This window comes from Melanotaenia boesemani, chromosome 21, assembly GCF_017639745.1.
Source record: "Melanotaenia boesemani isolate fMelBoe1 chromosome 21, fMelBoe1.pri, whole genome shotgun sequence".
NCBI classification, from domain to species: Eukaryota; Metazoa; Chordata; class Actinopteri; order Atheriniformes; family Melanotaeniidae; genus Melanotaenia; species Melanotaenia boesemani.
In genome coordinates, this window is record NC_055702.1 from 21,034,507 (window position 1) to 21,060,784 (window position 26,278).

General features: G+C 38.6%; 1 protein-coding gene across 5 annotated transcripts in view; it reads left to right on the forward strand.

Annotated features, from left to right (window-relative positions):
* Positions 1 to 26,181, forward strand: part of mapk8b (mitogen-activated protein kinase 8b) — a 46,717-nt gene extending 20,536 nt beyond the window's left edge. For 3 of the 5 annotated variants that reach the window (XM_041973413.1, XM_041973411.1, XM_041973414.1), the window contains 10 exons: positions 4,688 to 4,817; positions 5,135 to 5,193; positions 7,640 to 7,778; positions 11,566 to 11,731; positions 13,782 to 13,853; positions 15,369 to 15,551; positions 16,256 to 16,380; positions 18,002 to 18,065; positions 18,721 to 18,798; positions 20,450 to 26,181. In XM_041973413.1, coding sequence (XP_041829347.1) covers positions 4,688 to 4,817; positions 5,135 to 5,193; positions 7,640 to 7,778; positions 11,566 to 11,731; positions 13,782 to 13,853; positions 15,369 to 15,551; positions 16,256 to 16,380; positions 18,002 to 18,065; positions 18,721 to 18,798; positions 20,450 to 20,634 — 1,201 coding nt within the window. In that variant the 3' untranslated portion in view covers positions 20,635 to 26,181. Of the gene's footprint in view, positions 1 to 4,687; positions 4,818 to 5,134; positions 5,194 to 7,639; positions 7,779 to 11,565; positions 11,732 to 12,951; positions 13,024 to 13,781; positions 13,854 to 15,368; positions 15,552 to 16,255; positions 16,381 to 18,001; positions 18,066 to 18,720; positions 18,799 to 20,444 lie in introns of all 5 variants that reach the window. The other 2 variants (XM_041973412.1, XM_041973416.1) reach the window with 2 other exon arrangements.
* The last annotated feature ends 97 nt before the right edge of the window (positions 26,182 to 26,278 follow it).

Consider the following 26,278-nt stretch of genomic DNA (forward strand, 5'->3'; position numbering starts at 1 on the left):
TGAGAAATTCGTTTTTCTTTTGAAGTCTTGCTCTGAAATCCTCGACCTGATTTTGGTATGATTGAGAATCTTGTTCTGCTTTAAGCCGTTTCTCTTTTTCGAAAGTGAGAAATTCGTTTTTCTTTTGAAGTCTTGCTCTGAAATCCTCAACCTGATTTTGGTATGATTGCGAATCTTGTTCAGCTTTAATCCGTTTCTCTTTTTCCAAAGTGAGAAATTCGTTTTTCTTTTGAAGTCTTGCTCTGAAATCCTCGACCTGATTTTGGTATGATTGAGAATCTTGTTCTGCTTTAATCCGTTTCTCTTTTTCCAAAGTGAGAAATTCGTTTTTCTTCTGCAGTCTTGCTCTGAAATCCTCTACCTGATTTTGGTATGATTGAGAATCTTGTTCAGCTTTAAGCCGTTTCTCTTTTTCCAAAGTGAGAAATTCGTTTTTCTTCTGCAGTCTTGCTCTGAAATCCTCTACCTGATTTTGGTATGATTGCGAATCTTGTTCAGCTTTAAGCCGTTTCTCTTTTTCCAAAGTGAGAAATTCGTTTTTCTTTTGAAGTCTTGCTCTGAAATCCTCGACCTGATTTTGGTATGATTGAGAATCTTGTTCAGCTTTAAGCCGTTTCTCTTTTTCCAAAGTGAGAAATTCGTTTTTCTTTTGAAGTCTTGCTCTGAAATCCTCGACCTGATTTTGGTATGACTGAGAATTTTCTTCCGCATTAATCCGTTTCTCTTTTTCCAAAGTGAGAAACTCATTTTTTCTTTGCAGTCTTCTTCTGAGATCCTCCACTTGATTTCTCAGATAGTTCAGTTGTGTTTGGTGGGCCATTTCTGTTTTCTTGGAGAATACTTGATGTTTCCAGGTAAATCTATTCGGATGCTTCTTAGAAGTGTACTCCTTGCCAGACGAACTAACAATACAGGAAACTGGATATCTGATTTACATATGTAGTGTAATTAAGTCACATGTTGTGATGTCATTGCTTTGATCTATTCTATGTCATGTTGTCAAAGTAACACAAATAAGGAATGGAAGTCTCCTTGTTCCTAGGCAACATGGGGCAGGGGTAGAAGATACAGAATTTAGAGTTTAAATGTAAACAGATAAAATATACTTCTGGGAACAAAGACATGTCTGACCTACCATCATGTGTTTTAAAGCTACGTCAGAATCTTTTTTTCTTTTAGTTCTATATATCTTTAATTATACCATGGTCTGGGTGAATACTCGATTCTAATTGGCTGGAGGGTGTTTATTAAAAAGTGATAATGGACACCTATGAAAGAAGTTTCGGTCAAATAGACTTATTGATGTAAATTATTGCGCTAACTAAACAATAGTTGTAACCATGACAACAGAAACTCAGACACCGGTTTGCAGACACGCCAGATCATGTCTGTGACGCGCATTACTGTGAAAGCAGGGGCAGGCTTATTGGGCTCCTTCAGTCCAGGAGAAACGAGAATGACAATAATTTCTATACACAAAAGAAAAGGGTGACAACCCAGCTGGGGAGTTAAAATCCCCAGTAAACCTAAAAAGGGTAGGTTCAAATAAAATGCACCTTGGCAGATGGATGCCCATAAAAATTACATTTTATTTAAATAATTTCTTTTAAAAAAATTAATAATAAAACATAAAAACTGACAATTTCCCAAAACAACCTTATATGCCGGGGTTTAGATGAACTGGAGGAGCTGGCGGAAATCCAAGCGGAGACCAAACGGCAACCTCTCCTCACGCATAGTATAGGGTAGGGCATGCTGCTTCACGTGTCTAAAATAAGAGGAAAACACACCAATCGTATGATGCAGATTAATGTCCTGCTCCGTCTGACGAGCGAAAGCAGTCTTACCACTACATCCCAAAATAGGGAGGGAGAGAGAAGAGACCAGAAATACTGCGACAGGGCCCAATGAGCTGCCCCAGCACCAATCTCAGTCACAACCCAGCAGTGCACCGCAAAGGTGAAACTGCCCGTCATGCGGCTTTCCGCACAGCTGCGACAATCAGCACACACAGCGCTGCAAAGAAACATGCGGGTGTAAATACCCAAGGACCGCCACAGTGCTAGCAGAGAAGGAAAGAGATTATGGCACTTAATATTGCAGGGGAGGAAATGTTGACACTTTGGCACGCTAGCCACACAATTGTCAGCGTACAACGCAAAAGGACAAACACCTGCCTGGATAAAAGGCGCTCTACTCCGCCCTGCAATCACGGCCATATTCGCTACACCTTACGCCTTCAATGGGGGAGCGAGGAGATTGGAGTAAGAAAAACCTACTCCACCATACTTGATACAGAGTGAATGGTGGATGATATTATAAAAACAATTTAGGATAGACTTACTTGCTTGATACACTTTTTAATGATCAGAGTGGTGGATAATATTTCTTTCAATAAAAACAATTTAGGAAACTGTCTGTGGACTTTGAAAGTTTGAAACAGCATGCCGCCTCGTCCCCTGGACACACACATGCTGTAAGAGCTGCACCCGCCCTCTGAAATGATTATCATTTGGAACAGCAATAAAATGAAACCCGAGCATCAGTCAAGATTTTAGTTTGCCATGTGCTCACTTCTCCACCACTGGCTCTGTGCAGGAGCACATGTTCTACTTTTCATCATCAACTTTGTGGTAGTTTTAACAGGGACATCTGCTGAGTGGCCTTATATACACTCATTAGTCACTTTGTTAGGTACACCTGGTCTGTCATCACTGTTTGTAGTTCATTTCACTGTTGTATAACTTTATAAACACTGTATATCCCAGAAACAAAGAAACTTTGGAAAAGTACTGCAGTGATCATGGGAAGCTAAGGGGAGGTCGGCTTAAGACATTCAGCTGATACTGTGCGCTGTAAAAATAGTCCGCTGTCAGTTTACATTTAAATTTTCCATAAAGTTCCTGATGTTTCTTAATAAGAATATGATTTATTTGGCATCATTATGTATATTTATTCAATTAAATTTCCTAAAGACACGGGTGATGCTCTCCATGAATTTCATCAGGTAGAAATTTTAATCGTTCTGATTGTGTCAGCTGCAACAGGATGCCGTGCACTAATATATATGCACATGCATGTGACAGCTGAGGTGCACGCCTGAAAATAAGGCTCCCAGAAAGTGCCTGTGTAATTTGAGCCCTGATTAAAATTCTCACATGGCAACACATTATTGCATCCAAGTTGATGCAGTGAGCAGCTTCTCAGCACGTCAAACAGCCGTGTCAGAAGACACGTCCTGTTGTGGAAAGATGTTTCAGAAGGGTCAAATAGTTGGCCAAGCAACCAACAGAGCTAAGGAGACTGAAATTACTTAAATCATATTGAGAACTCTCCAATGCATTATTGAAACCAAGACGGTGGTCAAACATCATCTTTGAATAGAAAAACACTGAATGAATGTGACTGGAAGGCACGTAAGTGTCCTGGTCCCAGAGTGATGGGGTGTCAGGGTAAAAATCAGGGACCCATCATGGTTTGTTCTTGTTATACAATCCTGTAGGGACAGATATATGATCTGATGTTGCTTCAGTTTCCCAGGTTTACTTTCATTATTTACCCATAAAAACAGAGTCAGCTGACTACCTTGATATCAATCAATAGTTTTGTTTGTTTTGTTTTTTTTTTTACCCTGATGTCGGGCTGGGCAATATGGCCTAACAATAAAATCTCTGATTTTTTATAACCAAATCCGATTTCCGATTTTAATCATTTTTTTTTCTTTTCTTTTACAAAACATAAATAAACTTATTAAAAACATTTATTTGTTTATATAGATAAATGCCAGCAAAAATAATGTCATAACTTTTCCACCATATAAACGTCTTCATATCTTACATAGAAATATGCGACACAATGCATCCATGATCTCTTTCCATCTGGATCCTGTATGATAACACAGGATCCACTGCAGAAATAATTCCCCTGATGAAGGTTGTCTCTTAACTAGGGTTTGTGGGCTAAAATTGACTTCTGCATCTTGTAGAGAGCAGCATTTCTTACTGCAGTTATATGCACAGCTAAATCCCAGGCATGAGTGAAGGGTCACTTCACTGAAAATCTGTCAGACACTGTTCTGGTGTGGAGGGAGGGCTAAGTCTGCTGCTAACTAACTATGGAAAAAAAAATCCTGATTTTCATAAAATAAATCTCCAGAAATGGAAAATTTGATTTATCGATTTTATCGATTTTATCGATTAATCGCCCAGCCCTACCCCGAAGGCACAAGCGTTTTCCAAGATGACAATGCAAAGGCAGAATGAAGGTGGAAGCATGAGACATCATTTTCATTCATTGATTGGCCACCACACAGTCCAGACCTGAACCCCAGTGAGAATCTTTTCTACATTTCAGTACAGTGCTCGTACTGTCTCATCTTCACTACATGATTTGAGGGGAAATGTACATAAGCCTATTGAGAATATGCAAGTTGGTATGTGTGCTCTAATCAAAACTAGGAGACTTTTTTTCTCCTTCTGCTGCCTCTAATCTGCCTCGTACACCACTGTTAGGGTTACTCTGTCATATTATTATGTCTTTTCTAACAGAGCTGCCAAGGAAATCTGTTCATCCCTTCAAAAAGTGCAGCAACATAACTATAGCCCTCAGGGAACAGCAACAAAAACAAACAAAAGGAAGATGGATTTTTCTAACATGCATCACTGAATCTTTCTGTTCTTCGCTTCAGTTCTGCGTATGACCACAACTTGGAGAGAAACGTCGCCATCAAGAAGCTGAGCCGGCCTTTTCAGAATCAAACCCACGCAAAGCGGGCCTACAGAGAGCTGGTGCTCATGAAATGTGTCAACCACAAGAACGTAAGATCCAGAACTGAATCTCTTAGTGCTGGAAATGAAGGATTTGTCTCATAAGTGTACTACCCAGGCTGAAATGTTGCATGTGAGGAATGAGTATTATAAGTAGATATCAGCAGAAATAACAGATATGTGGATGGATTGAATCTTTCCTTGGGAAATTCTCTGGGAGAACATTATCCGTATTTAGTCTAAATCAGTTTGATCATCAGTCTTGTATCAGTATGTGCTTTTTCACTCAGCTGCATCCATCCAGCGGAGAGAAAAAGTTTTAAAAGACTACCATTCAGTTTCATAACTTTCCTTTATTTTTTCGGCAGATTATTGGCCTATTAAATGTATTCACACCACAGAAGACGCTGGAGGAATTCCAGGATGTGTGAGTATTACAAAGCAGGCAAATGGCTCTTCAAACACCACAGGACACAGCATGCTTGCAGTCTTAGATCATCCTTTTTGCCCTGTACAGCGTAGTTGTTTCTCTGGTTCAGTATTTCCTAAAAATAAGAGATCAGTCTGCGGGGTATCATATTGAATCACAAAATGAGCTGTCTGTGATCTGCCCTGGTATTCAGCTGCATTGAACAGGTAACCTGCACATCTGTAAAGCACTAATTAATGCTGCCATCCAGGTGAAATCCCTTTTCAGAGTAGGCTTTGCATATTTCAGCAAGACTATGCGCAGCCAGATTGTGCACTTATGACTCCAGCCATAATTTTGAAAATGGACCAAACAAGCCTGGTTTATCTCACGCTGGTGTTTTATTTCACTAATTATTACACAATCGGAGAATGTATGACGTTAACTCGATGGCAATGCTGTTGTTTTGGTGTATAAAAGGTGTGTCTGATATATCCATTGTACCATTTCTACATTTAGCTAAAAGAAGTGCACAAAATAAAGTAGATTGACCCAATAATGTTAAAATAAACTAAAAAATTAAAGAAATGTGTGTTTAGTGGATAATTTCTCTCCCTTAATAATCCCAATTGGTGTATAGATCCTTGGAAAGCCTGATTAGTCACCTTTACCTGTAACGATGCCAAATCACTTGCAATACTTGATGGCATTCACGCTTGCTTGGTGGATGGGGTTGTTGATCTCTCCCGTGAGGGGAAAAAAACAACATTGGATATTTGTAACTGCTGGGAAGCTCGGTGGTGTGTGGAAGATCCATATTCATCCACAGCAGCAACTCCTCATGCTGGTCACATTTTGCTATGCGATGGCATCCCAGTTGGTCACTGGCAAACATGACTACCATAAAATCAATTGAATCTCTTAAGAAAACTTTAAAGTACTTGTTTTATGTTTTTTTACTGTTTTATTTTCTTTTCTCTAATTTTATCCCACCTGTGTTGTGAATATTGTTTTTCTGGTTGGGATGGGAGCAGATCATCCCGTCCTCTCCTCTATACATTCTGGATGTACTCTGTACTCTCATGCTGGAGGATGGAGTTGGGTCCCAGAATCTGAGATATGGGATCACCACTGGCTCCAGAGTCTCTCTCTGATATGTCTATTAATTAGCTGCCTATCAGGTGCCAGCCATACATCTGTAACTGACACGTACCTGGCAGCAATTCAAGCTCAAAACAAGAGTGAATACCAACAGGGGAATATTATTATTATTATTATTAATAATAATAACTGTGTTGCTAATTCTTTAAACCTTGTTGTAAAAGTGGCTAATCAGGCTTTTGATTGATGTATAATACAACACAGTTGCTATTATTAAAGGGGAGAAATAATAATTAAACACAAATTTCCTTACTTTTGGGCAAAGTTTATTTAAACTCGTCACGTAGTAGTATGCATGATTTAGTACTGATTGCTTACAACCTCCTCTGAGAAGCTGTGCACAAGTCTGTGGTTGAGCCGTTAATTTGAGTCAGGTGTGTTGAAGCAGGGAAACATCAAAAGTCTGCAGGACAGTGGGCCTTGACTGGAGTTTGGGATCTCCATTTTACATCATGCAGCATCACAACCTTACGCTATCATGTCATGATGTTTAATGAAAGCACACAGGTTTGCAAATCATTACATATACATTTTATGTCTCAGCATTTATTGAAAACAGGGTCTTAAACCCCAAGTTTGATAAAACTTTCCATGTAAGTGGACTGTGCCTTTACAGAAAAACAAAGTCCATGATGTATTTAGAAGTTTACAAGATGTTTGTGTGAAAGGAAACTGACTGTTAAATCACAGAGCAGAATACTCAACCAAGATGAGGGGGAAGCAAAAGAGTATGACTATGACTTGAAAGTGATTAATGCCGTCGTCTGGAAGCATACACAGTGTATGCATGTGTGTGTGTTTGAAAGAGAGGGAGGATGGTTTGTGTCTTTCTGCACTCCTCTGTCTGCCTGATTGGAGCTAAAAAGGAAACTGGACAAATCATTGCCGGAGGATATCAGGGCCAACTCCGAGTTAGAGGACGAGCACTCCATTTTCCTGTGTGTTTGTACACTTGAATGCATCCCTTGCACAAACAGGATGGTCGATGGGGTATTGTTTAAATTTCTGAAAATATGGATGTCAGCTTACAACATGTGTGCACACACGGTACGTTGCCATAAAAAGATCAGTTTACAGTGCATTTGACCTATTTTTAAGTGTTCTACTCTGATATCCCACTTGTAACTTGCCAAGATAGTGAAGGAAAAACCAAATGTAGCTTTACTTTGTTCATGTTTACAAAGCTGCAGAGTATAGATCACTTTTAATTGAGTAACATCGCATAGACACAAAAACCCTGTTGCATCCAGTTGGGAGACGTTAATGGTTACCCTGTCCATTTCAACCTGGGGTTTCCCTGCAGGTATCTAGTGATGGAGCTGATGGACGCCAATCTCTGTCAGGTGATCCAGATGGAGCTGGACCATGAGAGGCTGTCCTACCTGCTCTATCAGATGTTGTGTGGAATCAAACATCTGCACGCTGCAGGCATCATACACAGGGTGAGTCGTGCAAATACACAAAACAAACCAGTGGCAAGTCATTGGCATTGATCATTATTATTTTGGTTGCCAGGTAACAAACAGTGTCTTAAGGTAGTTAGCTGTTCAGATTATAAAACAACTGCAGTTTTTAACCCTTAAGCCCGTCATCCAGCTGTCATCATGTTGTGTTTTTGGAGCTAAAAGTGACCGTATTTGGACTAAAATGGGAATTTCTCAGGATGATTATCTTTTGTACTTTAAAAATCCTTTTGGATTTGATCAATAATATTTTAAACATAAATAAACATCTGGCTTGATGCTGCTGTGAGGAAAGGATATGTTGGGGATCAGTCCACACTGGGAACCACCCCACCGATGACCACAGAGGCCGTCAAACACAGGAACGATCCAGATCTGGGCCGACCGGGACCCACACCAAGAGCTACAGTGCAGGACCCCCAGCCACCCAGACAAAGACACTCACCATGGCAACTACCCTGCAGACTGAGCAGGCATATCTCCCAGTGTGATGGATTAAAAATTATAACAATTAAAAAAAATGTTAAGTAAATTAAATAAATCTAAAAACAATAAGAGCGACAAGTATGAAAGTATACATAAAGGAGTTCATGAAAACAATGATCTTTGGTAAAACACAATAAAAAGAGAATAGAAAGCTATATAAATAAAACAAAGTAAAGAAAAAAATAAAATAACAATTTAGTTAAAAGCTAAGCTATGTAGGTCTTGAGTCTCTTTTTAAAGACATTAGCAGTCTCTGCAGCCCTGAGGTTCATCGGTAGGTTGTTCCACAGACGAGGGCTGTAATGGTAGAACGAGGCCTCGCTTTGGTTCTCACTTCAGGAACAATTACAGGGTCAGTACAAGGGGACCTCCCGGTCCGTGAGGGCTCATAATTTAAAAGCAGGCTAGATAAATAAAAAAGAGCAAAACCATTAAATCATTTATAAACTAAAAGCACTCAGAGATTCCAACAGTAAAGAGTCCTTGAAAAAATTTCATCTAACTCGTCCATAACTTTTGTTTAATGATGTTGTTGACAGACAGACAGACGCCGCCGAATACATGACCTCAGCCCTGGCAGAGGTAACTTCCAAAAGAACCTTAAAATGAATCCTGAGTCAGACGGGGAGCCAATGCAGCGATGTGTTCCCGCTCTCCGGTCCTCCTCGGCACACATGAAGTTGAATTCTGAAGTTGCTGTAGATTAGAAATGGTCTTTTCAGGAAGACCAGAGAGCAGGGTATTACAATAATCTGTTCTACTAGAAATAAAAGCATGCCTCAGCACCCTCTGTGCTGGCATAATAATCCCATAATAATCCCATAACCGCTCCACACATCAAAGTGCCCCTGGCTAAGACACTGAATCCTACATGTCCTTGAGATGCCCATCAGTGAACATGTGTAGAGACAAAATGTTGCTTTTGTAAAGCGTAACGTAGGGCTGGATGATCACAGATCACATCTTGATCATTTTAGGATAAATAATAATATACGCCGGCCGGCAAGCCTCCTTCACATCTGCACAAGGTTTTTAGCAGTTGTATAGAGCTCAGTGATGTGGTAGGCTACTGTTTGAGGATTATTGGATCATTTTTTTACTATTTCTTTCGTAAGGCAGCATGTATAATTGAGTTTTGTACATGGTGTATTTCGGGGCAGGAACAGCGCCACAGTCCAGGTTGCAGCCTGCAGATGAACTCTTCATGCTGTACTTTATGTAAACGGTGGAACAGATTAATCATGCTTGAATCTTTAAGGCCCATTTATGCTCCCTTACGTACATAAGGTTAAGTTAGTGCCTCCGCTAGCGGGCAGTGCTGAGTTCAGAGTTCACTCCCACGATCCGACGTCAGTTTCAGGCACCGGTTGGCATCAATATAAAGTTTTTTCCAACAGGTCAACATGCCCTAAACATGCATCGTCTTTCTTCTAAAGCTCTCGCAATTTCTACATTTATTGTCCTCATCTTTGTTCTTCTTCTCCTTTTCTTTACTTTTCTATTCCTCTTCTTTTGTGGTTTGTTTCTTTGGCTGGTCACATCTGCTCAGCACTGTCCCCACAGCTTTCGGTGGTATTGCTCCATCTTCTGCGTCAAGCAGTGGATGGCTAAGCTTTGAAAAAACGGACCAAATTATGTGCGTAACCAACGCAGGAGATGGACAAAACTGTCTGTCTATGTATCCGTCTTCTGCATTGAGCATAAATGGGCCTTTAGACATCATAAGTTTTTAATAACCTCTACACCAGACATTACAGGCAGCTCATCTGCAGCTTTGAATTCAAGCCACCTCCAAATATTTGAGCCACCACCTCCTCTTCAGTACTTGGTGCCTCCCATCGGTGTCCGTCTCCATGTTGCCATTACAGGAGTGAATCGTGGGAAGTGGTTTCACCTCTGTAACCAACTTAGGTAGAGAGGTGGAAGCACTTTATTGTGTTATTGTCATGTAAACAGGAACTGAGAAACTCAAGACCCTCTAGGTATAATTCTAACTCAACATAAACTCTGTAGCAAGATAAACAATACTGTCTTCTCTTATGTCTTGTGTAAAATTATACTGATATGATTTAAAAACTCCTGATATCACCTGGACCTACTTTAAATAATAAGTATTTTTTTGTGAAATTAAAGTGAAGGTAAATGAAATGACATTAAACTAAAACTGATGCTTTGGTTTTAACCTCCATCTCCCCCAAGCGTCATCTCTGACAACTGATTAGGAACAGTAGTGTGTAACTCTGTGGACTAAATTGTGATATATAGCTTACCCTTTAGGTTATCTATGGAAGATTTCTCTGCATTTATCTCCCACCCAGGTTAACAATCCAACTGCAAAATGTAGTTTTTTTTTCAGAGATTTTATGTAATAAATCCACAATGAGTAATCCATGATAACAGCGATTAATAGATCGCTATCACTATTATTTTGCTGCGAGACCTTTCATTTTCATCCAGATATTATGATCTATTTACTTCCGGTTAAACAATGGACCAATTAAGACAGTATAAATTATGTAATTGATAAGGTGATTACTGAGAGAAGGAATAAGGACCCGAAGAAGCCTCTGTCTGAAGACACCACTGAGGATTTAATAGAGTCTCTTTAACATGTAAACATCACCAGAAACACAACTTGTGCTGTTGAGATAATGTGCACATTTCAGTAACACAGACACACACATCAGTTTCAAAGTGTTCACACAGGATGACACACACTCAAGAGTTACTGGGATATACTTTGTGACAGAGTGGCAGCACTGTGTCAATCAGCCACAGTGAGATATCAGCAGTAGATTAGCAGAGCTCCTCGTGCTCCGTCAGCCAGAACTAACCGAGCTGCAGGCGGAACTGACCGGCCTCCTTTTGGTCGACACACGACTGCACGCAAAGCTCTCCTGAGGTGAACAGATGCAACATGAGTCATGGGTCGCCATAGCTTCTTTTCTCTTGTTTTTTTTCTGTGTGTTGTCTGAGTGGTCTTGGGTCTTATGAAGATGCAAAGCACTCTCTCTGGAAAGTTTTTTATGTCTATTAAAGCAGCGAAGCATAACACACTGCGGTCATTTGTTGATTGAAGCTGTAGGCAATGAGCCTTTTAGCAGGATGCCTTGTGGGTTGGACATCCAGAGAGCTAAATAGATAATGTCAGTGTGTTTTATGAGGATTAGCCTGAAAAGTCGAGGAGATGCTGTCTGCAAAGTAAAGCTAATTAAAGTTTTCATCCATTACCTCAAAACATTGTAAACGAATCTGCCGGTTTTCCCTGTTTTCTGAACAGGACCTGAAACCCAGTAACATCGTAGTGAAGTCCGACTGCACACTGAAGATCCTGGACTTTGGCCTTGCCAGGACGGCTGCCACAGGCCTCCTCATGACGCCCTACGTGGTAACCCGTTACTACCGCGCCCCGGAAGTCATTCTGGGCATGGGTTACCAGGCCAACGGTGAGTGGAGGCGGCGCCCGGTCATGACAGCGCCTGGCCAATGAGGAGCTGCTGCCTGGCCTGCTGCATGGCCCTCACCCCTCCCCCCCGAGATGTTTCAAAATCACCTCCCAAACACACACACACACACTCCCTGTTTCTGTAAAGGTTACACTCGGAGGGGGAAGATGGCATGTGGGGAATCATTGCTTTGTGGGGAACTTCCTGTCTGAGGACTCTGGTGCCCAGCAGTGCTTTGGCATGTGTTTGATGTTTTATTAAGAGGCTTTTAGTCCTGAGCTGCGCTCATTCTGGCTAAAAATGCCAGTATGTACACACACCTGTGCATGCTTAAGCAGTTTCACTTCGCACTCCTGCTTGGGACTTACCACAGTTTTTTAGAAGACAGCCTGGAAGGAATAGATCAACATTTTGGTGCCATGATGTTCTGCGTTTACTAGAAGGAAGGGCCATTAAGACTGGTATAAGTGAGGGTCCCAATAACTAGTTTTGGGTGGGCAACCCTACCTGCACCCTTTCAACTGGGTTTCATTAAAATATGCAGTACTAAGAATAAAACAGCCATTGTAAATTTTAAAAATAATATAAAAAAAAACAATTAAAAAAAATGTAATAGATAAGATTAATATTTTCATTTGATTTGACTGATCGTTATCTGAAGATGAACAACGTTTTAAAACATCAAGTAACCTATTTATTCCTTTTCCCTCAGTGTAGGCTGTTTTGAGAGTGATTTTCCAAACACATTCATGTGTTTCTTACAAAGTCGGGATCTTTGATACCTGCCTGAACTTGACTTGGCATCAGACCAGAAAGGAAATCAGTGGTATCGCACATCACTAATCGGCAGATTTTTCTGTGTTTGGACTGGGTCAGATCAGCTGATTCTTTTCTTAACAGCACTGAATAGATAAAAGTGATCTGCTTCCCTGATTTTTCAGCTGTTGTTAATAGAGGTGCAACTTATCCTACCATGACAGATTCAATAATATATATATATATACACTCTATAACTGTTTGCAGTATTATTTCTTCTGGGCTTCTTGAACTTTCTCTTTAGTACCGGCATCATGAGATCTAAATAAAGTTTAAGAATCTTATAAATACTAACGCTTTTACATCTTTCACCCTCTTCTAAAACATTAACCCTAATTTTTCTGCTGACTTGTTGCATTTGTTGCTTATTCTCTTCTCCCTCCTTTTATGCTGCACATATATAGTGGATATTTGGGCTGTGGGCTGCATTATGGCAGAAATGGTTCGCCACAAAATCCTTTTTCCAGGAAGGGATTGTATCCTTGAGCTGCTTGCAGCAGTGTCTGGCTTTTTTTTCTTTCTGAAAGAAACTTAACAAACACACACAACAAGAAGACTTTTTATTTCCACCCCCTCCATCTTATCAAACACAACTATAAAAATTCTTTTTCTTAGTTTTGTCTGACACCCTTGACTCGCAGACACCCACCTGCTTTTCCTGCAGATACACAAACACACATGGGACTCGCTCCACTCAGGCAGCAACACTGTTGCCAGCGGCAACATGACTGTCACAGGAAAGACCTGAAATAGAATGAAATAGTTTGCTGTTCCATCACCGAGAGCATGGCTGCCCTCATCTATCCTCTAACTGCTCGCCACACTGAGAAAACCACTCCAATTGATACAAAGCTAACTGTTTTAAATAAACAAAATTTTAGGAGAAATTATTTGCTTTAAGTGTCCGGCATGTATTGCAGTGAGGATATAGAGGGTTGTAAAATTTGCTTCCCTGCAAAAGACCTTGAGAGTCAGTGTCTCACTTGGAGAGATAATATTTAATATCTCCGGTTTGCATCATGTTATGGTAAAGGGAAAACCTGTGGGACCCTGACTTTGGTATGAGAATGCATTCAGCTGCATGCAATTAATTTTTTTTTTGTCATGTCACACACGTCACCTCACTCACATCATGGTTTTAATTATGATTTTTCCCTTTTTTGCATTTTTTTTTTCTCTCTTTGCTTTCTCAGTCCTGCATGCTAATTTAGTGGTTGTCATTTTCATTTTTCAGTTGATGTCTGGTCTGTTGGATGCATCATGGCTGAAATGGTCCGGGGTAGTGTGTTGTTTCCAGGCACTGATCGTATCCTTAAGTTGAACTCCATCCAGAAACCTCCCAAATACCGTGTTGTCTCATCGTTTGTCTGACATTTTGTTCATATCTTTGCACACACAGGGAGAAGCTGCTGCATCTTCCTAACAAGTGATGTGTGGTTGTATTCAGAACCTGCTTGTTTGTACAGCTTTCCAAATAGTTGCAGTGCGTATGTGTTTGTGTGAACATTGTTGGGAATGCACCAGTCTTCATGTTTAAATAATCTGGGTTATGTTGGAAGAGTGAATATGCAGCACAACCACTTTTAGAATAATGAGAAACATAGTGAGACATGTGAAACAAGGTAGATGCTGTTATATCCTCTTACCAAAACTATCACACATATGTTCTTTGTCTTTCTTATTTCTGTCTCTTTCTATATATATATATATATATATATATATATATATATATATTTATTATTTTGCTATAATGCATGCCATAAAAATGCTGGTATGTAAACATTTTATTATTTCAAGGCTGGTTTTTGAGCAGTTACAATTGATTTTTAAAACTTTTTAACATTTTCCCCTCTATTTGTTATGACGAGAACATATATGTTCACTTGCACAGGACAGTTCCCTTATTTCTTTTTTATTTTATTTTTTGTAATCTTTTTTTTTTATCTTTTTTTTTTTCATTTATATGATTTTCTTTCTTTTCTTTTTTTTCTGTCTTCATTGTCCAGCTGCTGCAAACACTTAGAGCAGAAAATTGGAAATTTTCAGGATGGTGCTGATGTTATCATGTTACACTACTTTTCAGGTAACTGCTCTTTGAAGCAGAAATTGTTGGCCGAAAAATAACTGAAAAATGGGAGAGATGTGGATCTGGACCTTTCTATCTGTCCCTAGTGTGGAAAAAGTCCAACTGTTGGAGCAGATGGCCTGGTCGCAAAATGTTAGCAAGTTTAGCAAAAACCAGCGCAGAAAACAAACAAACAACAACAACAACAAAAAAAGAAAAACCCTGTAAACATAGAATAGCTAAAACGCATTTTTATTTTCATGTTTTTGCTCTAAAACTTAGTTAAATACATCGTATATTTATATTATATCTAATAATTGTGTAATGCTAACATGAGCTAACTTTTCATAATTGATAGCTTTGGTTAGCAGATGTTAAAAAAATTGGTTTGATAAGACTTTGTACTGGGTACTACTTCTTATTTTTCTGTTAAAAGGACAGCTAATTAAAAAAAAGGTTAAATATTGGAACACGTGATGAAACACTTATTTCAAAACTCATTATTTTGGAGTAGAAACTAGCTTTTTTCCTTTTTAGTGTTTAGCTAGCTCTAGCTCGGTCAGATGTGATCTGAACAAGAAGCCAAGAACACGTCCTTGACAGGGTACCAGGTAACTAATATTTCCTTCTTCAGAAGAGTTCTACGAGTGTTTTAGAAAACCTGCCAAAATCAGATTGGTTGTGACAAATGACCAACCCTATCACATGTTTTGTCCATATTCAGTCCACTGCTTTTCTTAATGCTGTAACCACAAGATATCGACCAGTGGAATAAGGTAATCGAGCAACTGGGAACGCCGTCCCAGGAGTTCCTGATGAAGCTCAACCAGTCGGTGAGGACCTACGTGGAGAACCGGCCGCGGTACGCCGGCTACAGCTTCGAGAAGCTCTTCCCTGATGTCCTGTTTCCTGCTGACTCTGAACACAACAAGCTGAAAGGTAAGGACAGGGCACTGCCAAAGCTTTAGAAAATCCAAATAGTCTCTTCCTCCACATGTAGAATGCAAGGAGTGACAACTATAATCCAGAGTGCTTCAGTGAATCATTCATACACTTTGTGTTGTACCAGGTGTTTGCTACTGAACAAGCATCTGCTGATGGCTAAACCTAAGTGACAAATCAGTATGCAGCTACTGCCTTACATCAGGTATTCCTTCCAGAAGCTGACAGTTCAGGACCGGGCTGTTAACTGTGGGAAAGAATTTTCCTCAAGTGTGTCTGTATGTGAAGATAACAGAAAGGAGCTGGAGGTGGTTCTTTTAAAATAAGAAAAGAAGCTCATGTTTTCTGTCCCTATTAATTCAGAGGTAGAAATATGTGACAACACACTGATCCCCGTGAGTGTTTGGGTTGAACTGAGTCTGCGAGGTCTGGTGGCTCATGCTGGCAGAGGTTGCGTAGGGAATGTGTAGTCAAGGTGTATACACGTCTGCAAACAGGACACAGGAGCAGAATTTTCTCATTTTGTCCTTATTTAAGTTTCATTGTTTGCACAAATCTAGTCAAGGAATTGCTGATAAATGCTAAATAAATAAATGCTTCCTGTTCCACCAGGAAATGCACAACACTACCAAGCCAGACTTCTAACAAGAACAAACTTGCTTTTAATGCATGTGTCTGTTTTCTCTTCCTCTGCCTTTCAGCTAGCCAAGCTCGAGACCTACTATCCAAGATGCTGGTAATAGACGCTTCAAAGCGGATCTCGGTGGACGAGGCTCTCCAGCACTCCTATATCAACGTGTGGTACGACCCAACTGAAGTGGAGGCAGTAAGTAACTGGTTTAAAACCCATTCTGCCTGAGTTACTGTGTTTATAAAAAATGGTAATCAAGCTTTAAATGTTTGGTTACAAAGTGTAAAACTCTCGTAGTGCTGTTTGCAGAGTGTGAGCTTCTGCAGCAGAAATGTCTAAAACCCCGTAAAGTTCTGACTTTGTGTCTAAAAACACAATGACTGAGTCAGTGCAGAAAGATTTTTTTCTTTGTATTCGGACCGATTAGTAAAGAGACAAACTGCTGCTTTCTCCCATCTTCTTTGGGGCATGAAAAGATTCCTCAGAGCTGACAGTCCAGCTTTGACAAGTGCACATCTGTATTCAGATTGTGTTCTGACACTTCACTAATTCATCAAATCTCAGCCTGTTTCTGAGGAAGAGGAGTCGCTCCAAGTCATTGCTGCCTTTCAGGTCGTTCATCTCAGCTCCTTTCAGCAACATAAAATGAAAATTTAGCAGTTTGTGGTATTTTCCTGGGAAGATTTCTGCTCTCCAAAGCAGAAATAAAGATTTAATTTAAGGTTTAAAGCAGCAGTTTTCTTTAGGAGTCAGTGGCTGAGTCTGCAGTTTAAATATCATTAGTTTAAGTCTGCTGACTTGCTGGAATGAAAATTGCAGATTTAAGTTCAGGTTTGTGTCTCAACCTAACAGAAGATGCTACACTGTGGCTTTTATGGGATGGGCATAGTCAGCAACAATACTCAGGTAGCCTGTGGTGTTAAAACCATGCCAAACCAGGCCAAAGTGTGCCAAGAAAAAAAAAAACACCATCACACCCCCAGCAACCTGAACCATTGATCCAAGGCAGCATGGATCCATGCTTTCATGTTGTTCCCATTAAATTCTGAGCCTGGCATCTGAACATGGAGCTGGAATGGAGACTCATCAGACCAGACAAAGTTTTTCCATCTTCTATTGTCCAGTTTTGGTGAGTCCGTGTGAATTTGAAGTCTTAAGTTTCCTGTTCTTAGCTGACAGGAGGCACAGCTGTGGTCTTCTGCTGCTGCAGCCCATCTGCTTCAAGGCTGGACATGTGTGTTCAGGGATGTTATACTGTGCCTTTCTATCATCTCAACCAGTCGGCCCATTCTCCTCTGACCTCTGACATCAACAAGACATTATGGTCCAGACAACTGCTGCTCACTGGATATTTCTCTTTCTCAGACCACTCTCTGTAAACCCCAGAGATGGTTTTGTGTAAAAATCTCATTAGATCAGCAGTTTCTGAAATGCTCAGATGAACCACCATGCCACATTCAAAGCCACCTAAAAACCCTTTCTGTACCCTTTTTACCTTTGATTTGAACTTCAGTAAATCATAGTGACAATGTTTACATGACTAAATACACAAGTTTCTGCTATGTGGTTAACTGATTCAATATTCATGTTAACAAGGAATTAAAAAGGTGTACCTAATAAAGTGACCAGTGAGTAACTAGTCTGTGCCCACCACCCACAGTAATGGCCTGTGAAATGTCCCTGGATTACTTAAGCAGAAGATTATTTGTCAGTGAATTTTATGTTGGGATTGAATATCATTTATCTGATTTTAATTACTCCTCCATGTTGAGAGGCTGAAACATATCAAACGTATGTCTGTGTTCCTTTTTTCAAGCCACCACCTGTGATCACAGACAAGCAGCTGGATGAGAGGGAGCACACGGTGGAGGAATGGAAAGGTAGGAGGAATCCTCTCTTCTTTCCAATAAGTTGTCACAATTGTTCAGCATTTTGCAGTGTGTTGCATAAGGTTGGTCTAGCTTTGTGCTTCACAGCCTGTGGACATTCAATCTTTGTTCTCAAAAGGGAGTCGCAATTTTTCCCCCCAATGTACAGTCTGTCAGATTTCATAAAACCCCAGTGTGGAATGAGTGGTCCTGATAATGCTGCAGAATTACCTGGTAAATATGCACAGGCAAACATAAGGTTAGATACTGTGTTCCGAATTGAAATCCAGGTAAAAAATGTAAACAACAACAAAAACTGTTTTATAATTAAATAAAACAAAACAATGTAGCTATGTTACATAGTTAATATATTAGATTAGATTAGCCACACCAAGTTTATGCACTGAAAATCAGCAGTAGGTAGACATTCAAATTCTTTAAAACTATCCATATATATATCTATATATACAGGTATATATAGGTGTGTGTGTGTGTGTATTCCACTTTTATATCTGATATTTTACATTTATCATCTGTTGTGTGGCTTCACACAAGAATTTATCACTGTTATATCTTTAAAAGCTAATTGTATAACCAGATTTTTTTCTTCTTTTCAGCTTCTTAACTGAGCTTTCAACAAATATTTATTTATTTTTTTATCTTTCAGAGCTGATTTATAAAGAAGTGCTGGACTGGGAGGAAAGAACAAAGAATGGTGTAATCAGGGGGCAGCCGGCTTCCATAGGTTAGTGGAGTTTGTTTCTGCCTGAACACGTGATAAAAACATGTTTATCAGTGATTGCAGGGATGTCACCATTATTTCATTTCACAACTAACTGCAGCATTAAATGCCACAATGAATTAATCATAAAGATCCTTCAATATTTTCACTTTCTAAGACAGAATATGTCAGAGTTCACATCAGTAGATCAGTGTAATGACCAAAAACAAAGTCACATCCATGTGTTATGTAGTGCAAGTTGCAGAGGAGTCATGCCAGAGTGGGAACGTGAGGCAGAGGAAGTGTTATTCTCTCCGAACAAATGGATTAAGTCATCCTAATTGGGTTTCTTTGGTTCTAGAAAAAAAATGACCAAGGTGTCATTATGGAGGACGGCTCTTCTGCATGTCATAAAATCGTTGCAGTGAAAGGATAAAATACATCCAAAATGTTTCACCACCTGCAGGATAAACACCAGCTTTGTGTGGCAAAGTACATTTTTTTGCAGAAAATTAAATAAATACATTTGTTGGAATGGGATTTTTTAGGTTACTTTACTTTGTTTCTATAATTTTTTTATGTTTGCCTCAAAATAAATAGACTTAATGACCTATAGAGTGTTTATATAATTTTACACATTTATGTAGAATAACTGCGATAATCAGAATCTCATGCTTCTTTTTCTGATAATAATCGTAACAAGAACGTTTGTTATCGTGACATCTAGTTGTAACGTCCCTTTGAGAGGAGCATGTATGTAGCAGTGTCTGAACTAAAACTGCTTGAAATACCATGTGTATGTGCAAGTTTATTCACGTAAAACTGGACCTGAGCATGTCATCTCTTTACTGACTGGGTACAACCGTCCTTTTGTGTCTCAGTCATTGAAGATCACCTGTAGATGTGCTGCTGCAGAGATCACCTGAACAGGTGTCATGTCTCCACACGAGGAAACAAGCCGCACTCGATTGAAAACTCGATTGAAAGTTTTAAAAAAATTCTGAATAGCTTTCGTCCAGGCTAAACACAGCATCACCATGTCACTAATCCAGTGTCACTTTATCTCACTCTGCTTATATCATATGGGAAATTTTAAAAGAAAATCTTGAATTAACCGAATATTTACACAAATTTGCAGTCTTTTTTATTTCTCTTCAACATCATTTCCTCCCTCACATTATAGAAGATCTAAGATTATAATCCCGCTTTTTGTTTCTTTCAGCAAGGAAACACCTGATGGCTGAAATTCACTCTGACATTGTTCCCTCTGAGTTTAGAAGAAAGCAGCTTCACACAGATATTAGATTAACTCAGATGACTTCTTATTTTTTAAGTAATTAATCCTGATTAAAAACCAGACTTAAAATTCTAAACTAAAAACACTTTCATGTGTGTCCTTAAGTTTTTGGATTTAGATTAGATTTTCTAGAATTAGGTTTCAGGTTAATATATCACAAATATGGGTTGTGCATCTAAATAATTTTTGGTGCAAATGTTTTTTTTTTTTGTTTTTTTTTTTGTGCATGTGCACTTTTACTCAGAAATGTATTTTGAGTCCTGAACTGTTGATCTACATAAATCAGGATTATCAGGAAGATCAAGATGTTCTTTGCTGCATGTTTATACATCTTTGCCTCCACTGACCACAGGTCTCTTCCTGCTTCTCATAGCACAGGTGCAACAGTGAGCAGCAGCCCCTCGCAGCACCACCAGCACCACCCCTCCACATCCGCCTCCGCCAACGACGGCTCCTCCATGTCCACCGACCAGACCCTGACCGACACCGACAGCAGCCTGGAGACGGCTAGCACCGCCTCCGTGGCTGTTACAGCTAACGGCCCTGTGGGCTGCTGCAGATGACTATCAACTTCGCCTCCTCCAGGTCCCGGCTCCAGTCCCGGTTATAACCCTGGACTGGGCCACACCCCTCTGGTAATACCCAAGACCACTAGCCTGACACTGGCTCCTGGTTCCTACCCTCGTATTCGCCTCCTCTCTGTGCTTGTGTAGCATTTTAGCCAGATAGCTGTTTGAGAAACATTTCTGAAAGGACAGATCTGTATTTTTTATTTTTTGACAGTAGTTTTATTTTCTTTTTATTAGCTTTTCATTTCTTGCTGTAATTTATTGTGGCGTTTCCTATTTCTTTTCAGAAAACTAAGATGATTACTGAATTTTTATTTCACTATGTTTCGGTTTGTAGTGACCGGCAGTGAGAATTTAAAAGAAATATTATGTAAAATGTCATAATGTGATCTATTTTTCTGTTGAAAGTCATTTGTTTCACTTGTAAGCTACTGCTTTTACAACTTGCCATATAAATGTAGATGGAGTTTGTACAGATTTTATGGTAGATGTAGTTTTATCTTCGATGCAAGTTTGCGGTGAGCCATTGAACCCTAATTTAATTGACAAATGTCAGAACTTTCCTCTTCTGTTTTTATCTGACATAATATGGATCTTGCTTTTAATGCATATGACATATCCATTATTTGACATGAGATCATATAGATTTATTTGTAAAAAGACATCACTACTTCTTCCTACATTGTAAAATTTCACTTTTATGAAAGCTTTATAATTTCCTGATTCCTCTCTTCCTTTTCACTCATACTGTCAAAGTGCTGACATTAGATTTTTTTTTACTTTGTGCATTTAGGCTATAAGACAGCACACTTAAATCCCACAAAGATTACTTCTCAATGACTTTCTTCTGTATTTTTTAGTTCTTTGAAGCACCTCTTTAGTCCAATAAGTGGTGCAGCGTTACAGAGCTGCTTAGGTGGGATAGTTTTCGTAAAGGTTCAGGACTTTAGAATGTTGTTTGTCTTTTTTAGAGGGTTTTGGGAGATGTAGAGGTGTGTGTCAATTTGTCAAGTCGGTGATGGTGAAAATGAAATGTGTTTCAGTCATGTAGGGAATCGTGATATTGAGAGAGCATGTGAACGTGTTCTGTATTTGGTGTCTTGGAAGGGATAGCGATCCTGCTGTTTGGACGGGTGTGACTGAGGCCTCTGCCTCCCCATCCCAGATCTTTTATCTGGTCTTTATGAATTTAAAAATCTGATAGTGACTTCTTTTGTTTTATTTTTTTTTATATATATATATATATATTGGCCAAACACTGCTTTTACCAGACTTGCCTGCAATTATGAATCAAACTATAAGAATCAAAAGCCGCAAAGCACCAACAACCAGGCTCAAAAGAAAGAAATTAATTCTTACTGTATGCAATAATTTTACCCTCTTTGAATTTATTTTTATTTTTTTGTTTTGGTTTTCGAAAGGAAAAGTGCCTGTTGTTAGTCATTCATTCCTGAAGATGTGGGACGAAGTCTTTTGATTATGTGTAGGCTTTTGTGGCGTCTTGATAACAACAGTAGTTTCCATGTCAAAACAATAATGTATGATGAGGTTGTAGTTCTCACAAATGTATTGTATATTTTTCTACTCGTTTGGATTTCGGACCCCTTCAGCAGGAGACTGTTTTGTCATGCAGGGTAAGAAACCGATGGTATGTGGAGGTTCAGGTGCTTAAACTCGTGTTTGAGTTGCTTCAGGAGAAATGACTCAAACACAAGCAGTTTTATCAAGGTCTTTCATCAAAGAAGTCTTTCTTTGCAGTGACAGCAACCAGATTATGGGTTGATCTTTTTTTTTTCTTTCTGTTTTTTAAAATATTTTATTTGCGTATTGAGAAATATTTAAAAGATTTTTTGCTTCTGGGGTAAGAATTTACAAACTGCTATGGATAAAATATGTTGTTGGGAAGGCAGATTGATAGTTTAGTTTATAAAGATCTCTGAAAGACAGAGCCAAAATACCACAGTGTTTCTGTAGTATATAAACCTTGAAACCGTGTGGTACTAACTAATGGAAAATACATTAACTGTCAATACTCAACATATTTCCTGCAGTACATAAGGCTACTACAAAATGTTTGCATAAAAAACAGATCTTCGAGAGTTAAGAGATCTCTTTTGTAGATATCAAGCAGATGTTGCGGATGCTTACAGCAGGGAAATACAGGTTGCTGTGCTAGCAATGTAAACTTACACAAACTATAAAGAGGCACAGTTGTGCTTAGGCACAGTCCCAATTTCCTCACTTGGACCTACCACTCAGTCCTAATCCTTCATTTTGAAGCAGTAAGGTGGCTCTTTGAGGGATCAAAGAGTAGTCTAGGTTTGGCTCTTAAGCTGTGGCATTGGGGCTTGATGACTACTACCCCCTGATCTTTAAAAAACAGGGTCACCCTTTTAATCCAAAACAAAAGGACAAGGTCAAGTAGAAGCGCTAATTGGGATGAAGGGGACTGTGCCTTAGTGTGTTGCATACACTGTAGCTCTTTGCTGGGATGTCCTTGGGCAACTTGTATGCTAAAAATGTCATACTAAAAACAGATATAACCATCTTGCAGCATATTTCCCAAATATTGCTTTACTCTGACTTAAAGTTTTTGACAGGCACCAGCTATTCTTTAATCCATTCATTAGGTAGTTTGTTAGCAACAACTAGAGCTTAAAACAAGATGTACTGAATCGGGTTGCATCATTAAACTTAAGAAATGTCTTTCATAGTGAAAATCTAAGCAACTGCTGCATTAGGCACCTGCTTATAGTTGGTAGTAATTGGCTGTGTGAAGATGTGATCAGTGTAAAACACATTATGATCTAATTCTGTTTTGTTTTAAAATGGTAGCATATCTTTGTTTTAAAATGAGAGATATGTTGCCATGAGTATGATTTATTTTATTTGTTATGAATTTTTTTGTAAACATTTAGTATTACATAGTAGTTTACATTCTAATGAGTGTCTTGACTAAGTATAGCCCAAATCATAATACTTCCTTTTTTACTTTTTACTCTGCGGTCTAAATATTCAGTTTTACTCGTTTACAGAACTGTTCAATAGTTAATAGCAGAAAATAATTGTAGCATGTCATTTAGTTAATATATTGGAGGGGATATTTCACACCAGTTTTATTACAAAGATGCTGAAAATCGGTAATAGGTAAACCTTTAACATGAATCTCTGAAAGGGAAATTATACAGTTACTTTAAATAAAATGACTGTTAGCTTGTCAGTTCACTCCTCAACATTTGTATTTAACAATAATCAAACATTAGCTTGTCAAGAACGAGCTACTTAACCATTTCTTTCCCCCCTTGATAACTAGCAAATGCTAGCTCATCTAATTTGCTCCACACATCTCAACATTAGCTTTACAATTAGCTGCACAGACATATCAGCACAGAAATATTAGCTTGCCAGTTAGCAACATAACCAGAAATGCATATAATAAGCTGCATAGGATAGAAAGGTTAGCTTGTCCTTTACCAACACAATTTGTGATACATATAGTTAGCTGCACAGACATATTAGCATAAAAAGTTAGTTTGTAGGTTAGCTACACAGCTGTAAATATATACATTTTAACAAGCAAACATGAGCTTCGGTGAGCTAGTTATAAATCTGATATATATACATCAATACAATTTTCAAATCTAAATGTTGGCTTTAGCCCAGAGTTGCAATGTCATTTATTAACTAGCTAAGTTTAGTTGGTCAGTTAGTTGTACAACATTAGTTTAAAAAGCTATACAGCTGTCAATTTAGCCTGTCAAAAAAACAAAAATTAGCTTTCCAGTTTATTATACAATTGTTAATGACATTTACAACGAGCGACTGAAGCAAATGTTAGCTTGTCAGGAAGCTATACAGGTGCTAATATTTGAGTATACATTTTTATGTTAAAAAGCTCTGCATCTGAGAATTTTTAGCAAGCTAATTTGTCCAGATAGCCTCAAACAATGTAGACATTAAGTATGAAAGTATTTATACTTGCAAGTTTATTTGGTGCAACCCATTTTAATTTTTGTGATGCATAATTGTAGATTTTATACTTTGATTTACACCTGTAACAAACAGCTGGTGCCAATACTCACCACAGTGTTGTAGGAATGCTTTTAACCCTTATTAAGCAAATACTATTGATACTTAGCAGCTGTGGAACCAAATTATTACAATAAAGAAAGAAGTAAACTGCAGTGGTTATTGTGGTTTCCAATGGCAAAAATTTCAAGTAATAATTCAGCTTTTTTTAAGTGTAATGAACCCCACTATGTAAGCAGTGTCATATCTGCAAAAAAGCAGGGGTAATGGGAAAAGAAAATGGCATGTATCCAAATGTGGTATTATCTAAAAGAGATAAATAAGTCAATCAGAAAAAAAACATTCGTTCTTGAAAGTGCTCTTAATTTTCTTTGCCCAGCGTTAGGAACATTAATTTCAGTTTCATTAAATTCCATTTCTCTTTAGGTTGCCGTTGCTTCATTAATATTACAATAACATCTCTCCAGTTTTCTTCTAATTTAAGTCGACTTTGATGAACTACCTCACGCGGAATTTCTGCCAGTTCGTGCAAATATTTTAGTCGCCTGCAGAATTAGTTATCGAAGATGTGTGAATAACAGATTCCATTATTTATTTATTTGAAAGTGTACTATTTGTCAGTTTCAACAGACTTCTAGTTTTGTACATTATGTATACTTCACCCAGAAGTAAGAGAATTGTTATATGATTTTTTTCCTCTTATTTTTTTTTAACTAAATGTGCAATACCTTCAGTAAACTGTGCTAGTAGTATGTGATGGGCTTAGCCTTTGTTAGCTGTCTCCTGAAGGTAAAGAAATTGTTTGGTACTGTCAATCCACATTTTCTTTCTTTCCTTCTTTCTTTCTTTCTTTCTTTCTTTTTTTTTTTTTAATTAATAATTTCAGTTTTTATTTCTGAGAGTTGTTTTTCAGTCATAATGTTGCGTAATTGGTCTTTCCCAACAAAAAAATCTGTTGGCAGGAATTTGATGAAGCTTCTGAAAAATTCTTTGATTCAAACTTGGCTGACAGATTTTTGATTTTGGGATGTATTAGTATGTTAAACACAGAAAAAAAAGGTAAATTCTCACAAGAAACCGTTATATGTCTGGTGCTGGTTTGTAATATTTGCTAGTGAATCCAGCAATGCAACTAGTTTTAAGAATTCCTGGATCTGCGTGTCCCAGCCGCAACCAATGAAAAGTGCACTACTAGAATACATGGGCTGGGATCTGATGATGCCACCTCCTAGAAAATGGAAATAAAAAAATAATATGTATTGCAAATAAAAGAAATACACTTTGGTTCATTGTTGTATGTCTTCTTTCTGTAATATTTTTTTTTCTTTTTGGTCCAGGTTTCAATATAATCTAGAAATTTTGGGCATTACTATAAGATTCCATTTCAGATGCAGTCAGACTTCATTTCTTTTGTGGAATGGGATGTTTCAAAAAGTTGAGGTTTGATCTGTTCATTGGGGAGGAGGAGCAGGGGTACCTTCTTTAAGTTTATAAACAAACTATGTCACAGTTCATCTCGCTGCATTTGTTTTGATATTGTGAAACAAAATGAAAAAAATCAACTTGCTGTGGCAAAAACTTACTGTTCCCAATGCAATGTGTCTTTCTA